The sequence below is a fragment of the Balaenoptera acutorostrata genome, chromosome 14 (genome assembly GCF_949987535.1).
Source record: "Balaenoptera acutorostrata chromosome 14, mBalAcu1.1, whole genome shotgun sequence".
NCBI classification, from domain to species: Eukaryota; Metazoa; Chordata; class Mammalia; order Artiodactyla; family Balaenopteridae; genus Balaenoptera; species Balaenoptera acutorostrata.
This window is the reverse complement of record NC_080077.1, coordinates 29,778,539-29,784,926: the sequence shown is the minus strand read 5'-3', so window position 1 is coordinate 29,784,926 and position 6,388 is coordinate 29,778,539. Positions and strand designations below refer to the sequence as shown.

The following is a 6,388-nucleotide window of genomic DNA, read 5'->3' as shown; positions in this document are numbered from 1 at the left end:
CAACTCTCCAGCAATGCAAATCAGATCTTACATAGTGACTAACTGAAGCCATAAACCAAATTTCTACCCTTAAAAAATTAAAAAGCTTTGTAATCCATGATTAACCCCTCTGAGTTATCTATAATTAGATGGGAGAGTCGCTGGCTGCAAGACTTGTGTTCAGATAAAAAAAAAAGTGATTTAAGTACTTACTGTTCAAAGAGGAACTCTTAACTGTTATTGATCCTGAGAATGAGGGGGAGATATGCAGGCAGGCTTTTTGTCAGGGCTAGCATCAGTCATTACTAGGACTTTAGATTTTCTTTGTCACCGTTGTCGATTTTGGCATTTGGGTTTGGTAAGGGGTTTACTATGCAGCTAATGTCTGTAGGGCAGAGCCGTAACTCAAATGCAGAGCTTGATCTGGGGTTCCCCTTCAGCAAGAAGTCATTGACTCAAGAGAGAGAGACTAAGTGATCTCCAACACCTGTTCAACCCTTACAAGCCTTCTGGGAGAGGTGAGGTATAAGAGCCATGATAAAAGGGAAAATGATCACTACTTTCCCTGGGGAAATCCCTGTGCAAACTAAGAGGTCAAGGTAGAGGGTGTGCAGTAGGCTTAGAGCAGCAGCGAGGCCAACTATTGGAGAATCCCGTGTATGCTAGGAAATTTGCGGAAGGCCTAGAAAAGTGAAAAAGTCCAAACAACTTGGACGCAAGATGATTATCTCCTAATATCAAGCCCCTTTCCTTTCTCCCACAGGAAATATTCCAATGGGATGAGCTCTAGGAAAGGCCTCTGAACATCAGTCGGGTGGGCCCATGCAGTACTGGGTGCACACCAGCTTCAGTGGCTTCTGGTCCAAACCAGGGATGTGCCCGGGCCGGGTTCTTCTCTAAGCTGACACTGGACTTATTTCCGCTCTGGTTACTCTCACAAACCAGGAGTCCTGCTGGCTCAGCGTTTTGGGAACATAGCCTTTTATGACAAACATCTTCACCCTCTTCAGTGGCATTCTCATATACTTACAGACTGTTATCTTGATTTCCATTTCGACAAACTGCTTTATTGAAAGTCTGTCTTTCCCACCAGGATCTGTAAGGGCAGAGATTTGTCAGCTTTGCTCATTGCTTTATCCCCAGCACTCAGAATAGAGCCTGGGCACAGGGAAAGCACCAAGTATTTGTTGAAAGAGTTACCTGTTACTTCAGACAAGCCAAATGTCAGACAAACAGCCAACTTCACAGGGCAGGCCATAAATATAGGGAACATTACTTCATGGCTGTCCTTGAGAGAGTTAAATTGACAAGGATTTGTTTGGATGGATTTATGGGTAATGATTGACGTCATAAAATGCTGCTGAGAAGCCCAAAAATAGAAACTGGCTTTAGAGAATCCCCTGGCGGTCCAGTGGTTAGGACTCTGTGTGCTTCCACTGCAGGGGGCATGGGTTCTCCCTGGTCTGGGAACTAAGATCCTGCAAGTCATGCAATGCAGCTTCCCACCAAGGAAATAAATAATTGGCTTTAAGGCCACCCTATTCTCTCCTAGAGTCAGAAGTTGATGCTATTGGAGGCATCAAGCCACTGAGTTGTAAATTACAGCAGCATTTCCCTGGTTTTAAATTTTAAACAGATCTACTATTGCCCCCTTCACTGAAATTTACAAAATAACACACCTGACACAATTTCTGCAAATATTTTTCAAGGTTTTATTGCAAACCAAAGTTGGTTTATCACACACAAAAAAAGGTGTGTGGTAGGGAGGGGGGAAAGGATTGTACATTATTATAACCATGTTAATTACAGTACATTAAAATGGTGGTTTACATTACAAACAAGCCTGTAAGTTTAAATATACTAGTGTTATAACCCAATGTACAGACTTTCTTTATACAATACATATAATTATCAGGAATGCAAAAAAGAAACAAAAAAAACAGAAACATAAATAATGCCCATTTTACAGGTGATATTTTAAACAATGAAAACACCAGGCTCTGACTGACAACTGGGGCATTGGTCCATAAAAACCTTTTCTAAAAATAGAAATATTTGTAGCAGCAATGCTTCTTTAAGCATCTGGATACAAGTCATTGCAAGACCATTTTCGATAAATTTTAGTTATTAACTATATCTCACACACACAAAAAACAGCCTACACATAAATTTATCTTCCAAATATGGAAGAAACAAACAATGTCCCACGTTGTAGTGTCCTGCAAGTGTCACATTGATGCTTATAACTGAGTCCTTCTGTGAGCAAGCATACCACACTCATACGGCTGATCACACAGGAAGTCCACAAGGAAAAACAGAACGGAAACACACGGCAACAGGAAGAACTTTGGAGCTAACACGATCTCATCAGAAAAGGCACGTTTCATAAGATTCGTTACATCACGGCCCGGGACAGACCTTCAGAAGCTCCTTCTCAGAACAAGCGTCCTCCTTCGAATGAGACCACTGCACCTGTCTGGGGCGGCCCTCTACTGCTCACTTCAGAGATAGCACCACATTGGAAGGAAGAATAAGGAAAACCCCACGAGCTCACCAGGGAGGATGTGCTCTTCGAAAAGCTTCCAGCGAACAGTGTGCAATAAGATTGCCAAGATGTGCAAGCTTCCAGGGATGTGCAAATTCTCTTCTAAGATGTCCTGTCAGCTGGCAGCTCTGCCAAAAGGCTAACTGAAACATTTCAAAAACGCCCGTAAAAATCCTTCGCAACCAACCCTAAGACCATTCAGAGGAAGGAGTCCACGGGAGGTGCGTAGGAAAAGCCCAGGAAGGCCTCGGCCGCTTCCTTGACGCTGGCTGTGAGGAGGATGCTGTCGGGCGACCGACCGATGGAGTTGGGGACCGGCTCTTCGGTAAACTCGGGATCAAAGTGCCGCAGGTCGCTGGGCCCACTCTGACGCAGGAAGGGAAGAAAGCAGACGCCATGTCAAGAATTCACAGTGGAGGCAAGAAAGGGAAATGCTCAGGCAGGCACCATATGGCAACTTCCACCATCATCAACCATTTCAAGCACAAAACCCAAAGGCCACACGAAGTTTAAACTATGAGGATAATGTTTACTTTCTGTCTTTTGCTACTGCAATTTATAAAATGTGTTGAAAAATAATGTGAGCTATGTAGGGACAACAGTTCTACTTTTTTCTGTGGGTAAAATAATGGCTTACGAATGCCAAGTTATTCCTTGAGGGCCCTTCTTCCCCTTCCACCACTACCAACAGCAACTCTAACTTAAAGAAATGCCCTTTGGGCCTGTGCACACTCACGAGAGAGATACTCACCACATTTGGGTTAAAAGGGGGAGTAATCTTCTTATTAATGAGATCATCCCAGTTAATTAGGGAGAAGAAGACGTGATTCTTAATCTCCATCTGTTGAGAAAGAAGCACAAATTTAGAAGAGTGAAATTCAAGAAGGGCAGTGAGGTCTAGTGCTCTACTCATACAGCCCAGGAGGAGAGGAAAAAATGACTCACAAAGTCATCCTTGGCACCAAGCCTCTTTGTCCTGTCCTTCTGCAGGAGGCCCTCCAGGACGTGTCTTGCAGAATTTGTAATATTTGGCTTCAGCTGGAGGGGTTTGTTCAGAATGTTGTCGTACATCTCAGCTGTGTTTCGGCTATAAAAGGGAGGCTGAAAGAAGCAGGAAGATTACTTACTACTTAATTGGAAGTTTTGGAGAGCATCCATTACCAAGAAAGACTTAAACGTAATATATGAAGCTGGTTTTGACAAAGTCTATCACTTGATAGGTTTTCTTTACCCTGGATTTTTAAGTGTCTATATTTTGCCACCCTTATCAGGGGGTAGATGTTAATAAGCGATGTTTTTCACTCTCACATAGGTTAAGTGTGGTCACACCTAGTAAAATGTGAACTTACAAAAGAAAAAATCCACTAGGTAACGGTTTACCTTAAAATACCTATAGCTTAACCAATATGCCTCTCACCCGCATTTGATAAGCTTACTGATAGAGGGCAAGACGTGATGATCAGGTCTGCAATGGGGCTTGTGTCCCCAGATAAGTCTGGATTTTTACGACTACATTCTAGGGAGAAGTGTATCAACCCAGGGCAACACTCCATGATTTTCAATGGGCTACTCACCAGGCCATACAGCATCTCATATAAGACGGCCCCCAGACACCACCAGTCCACGGTCCTATCATAAGGCTGCTTATGAAGCACCTCAGGTGCAAGATACTGAAAGACAGACCAGAAAAAGAGTTTAGAGCCCCTGAAACTAGGCAATCCCAAGACCAGGCATGCAGTTTGAAAGGGCTGAGAGACCCTGGGTCCACTTGGAGGATATATTTCTTTAAACTACTTCCTGATAAAACTGCTGGCTTTGAGGCTGACTGGCCACTTACATGTCCTGATATCCTGAAAGCTATTGGGCCCTCCTAAGATATCTTACTTAGGGGTTTAGAAACCTTTTACAGTGTGGATCTTACAAACAGTTCACTTTAATTAAAGCAACGTGAGGCCTTGGAATTTCTCATGCCTCCGAGAGCCAGTGTATTTTACTTGCACTGAACTGGACTAAAACACCTCCGAAAACAGCTTACTCTTTTCAGTAGTTAAAAGTGTCACTGCAGTGATCCCTTCCTGGAGGAAGGGGTGGACCAGGCATCCAATCAAGAGTTCGCCTACCTCGGGTGTGCCGCAGAAGGTAGACGTCGTGCCATTGTGTTCAATGTTCTCCTTGCAGAGTCCAAAGTCAGTAAGGACAATGTGTCCCTGTGAATCCAGCAAGATATTCTCTGGCTTTAAGTCTCTGTAAAAAAAAAAAAAAAAAAGAATAGAAAAGTAGTCGTATACGTTAATTTCACCGCATTAGCAATCCTCTGTAAAGACCATTACTAGGGCTACTAGGAGCACTTTACATTCACTGTAGTTGTGTTAGTGAATCTAAAAGGGAGTCCTTGTTCTGTTCATCTATTCTGGATGAGGCACAGTCCTCATTGGCTAGTTCCCTCGTGGCAGGGAGTCAAAAGATGGGTCACATGCTGGGGACCTGGTTTTAGGTGACCAAGTTGTGCCTAAACACAAATTATTTTAAGGCCCTGTCAAAGGCCGGGCTATGTCTCCTTTTTTTTTTTTTTTTTTTTTTTTCGGGCTATGTCTCCTTTACACAAGGAAGGGAGCTTTCAGAGGTCTTGGGCTCACCTATAAACGATGTTCAGGGAGTGCAGGTAACCCAAGGCACTGGCTATTTCAGCAGCATAGAACCGAGCCCGTGGTTCCAGGAAGCATCGCTCCCTCTGGAGATGGTAGAACAACTGTAGGAGATAGAGCAGAATTAGCCTGGGTTGCCAAAAACCCAGGACAATGCATTGAATCTGTCTTGACATATATAGCTAAAGAGGACAATGGCAGGAAGTGGCCCTAAATAGTTTATAAACTATCTGAAAGCTGGCAGGTTAAAGGAAATACTAAATCTGGTAACTTTTCCCCCACTAATTATCTTTTTAAAAACTTTCCTCTCAAATTAAAACAAAGCAGGCTATGCACAGACAGCCAGGGGTCAGGCTCCCATCCCCTCTGCTCACCTCTCCACCGTTAATGTAGTCTAGGACAAAGTACAGTTTATCAGCCGTCTGGAAAGAGAAGTGAAGGCCCACCAGGAAAGGGTGTTTCACGTTCTTCAGGAGGACATTCCGCTCCGACATAATATGCTTTTCCTAGAAAAAGGACAATGAAGATTTAGTGGCAAATTTTAACGTGGGGCCAAGATCGCAAGGTAATGTCTACTGAATGTCTATCTCCAAGCCCATCTCATACCTCCTTCTTTTTCAGGATCGCTTTCTTTTGTAAAACTTTGACTGCATAGAATGCTTCTTCGGCTTTGTGTCTTGCCAGGAGAACCTGAAATTTAAATTCAAAATCATTTTCCTGTTCACATCCAGGGAGATGTAAAATGAGCATATGAAAGACTATAAATAATGAGAGCTTCAGATACAAAATTACCTTTCCAAAACTGCCCTTCCCGATCACTTTCAAGAAGTGAAAGTCAGATGGTTTAGCATGAGGATTGGATGATGGGCCCAGGTTAATTTGCTGAGAAGGACTTGGCTGAAAATAAAAGGTTTTCTTTTAATATCCTTGCTTCAAAGGAAGATAGCGATTAATAAACTATAGGCAATGCAAAAGGTGGTACATCTGCAAATGACAGGGGCAGGTGCCCAGACATCTATAAACACATTCCAAACTACTTTTCATCCATACATGTGAATATGTCAAATGAGAGTATGGAAATTGTATATAATCGTGTTGTTCTTCAGCAGATAACTTATGAAATATGTCTTTTAAAATACTCCACTGACTCATACTTAATTGCTTACGTCACTTGTTTGCCATGAACCAACGAGGCATTCCTGGCCTTGATACTAACTGC

General features: G+C 43.0%; 1 protein-coding gene across 4 annotated transcripts in view; it reads right to left on the bottom strand.

The window, feature by feature from the left end:
- Positions 1–1,677: 1,677 nt before the first annotated feature.
- SGK1 (serum/glucocorticoid regulated kinase 1) overlaps positions 1,678–6,388 on the bottom strand; it is a 113,250-nt gene continuing 108,539 nt past the window's right edge. For all 4 annotated transcript variants that reach the window (XM_007190897.3, XM_007190900.3, XM_007190898.3 and 1 more), the window contains 9 exons: positions 5,962–6,066; positions 5,776–5,859; positions 5,544–5,675; positions 5,161–5,273; positions 4,645–4,768; positions 4,099–4,194; positions 3,470–3,625; positions 3,276–3,365; positions 1,678–2,890 (listed from right to left, as the gene is read on the bottom strand). In XM_007190897.3, the coding sequence (XP_007190959.1) occupies positions 2,723–2,890; positions 3,276–3,365; positions 3,470–3,625; positions 4,099–4,194; positions 4,645–4,768; positions 5,161–5,273; positions 5,544–5,675; positions 5,776–5,859; positions 5,962–6,066 (1,068 nt within the window). In that variant the 3' untranslated portion in view covers positions 1,678–2,722. The remainder of the gene's footprint in view (positions 2,891–3,275; positions 3,366–3,469; positions 3,626–4,098; positions 4,195–4,644; positions 4,769–5,160; positions 5,274–5,543; positions 5,676–5,775; positions 5,860–5,961; positions 6,067–6,388) is intronic.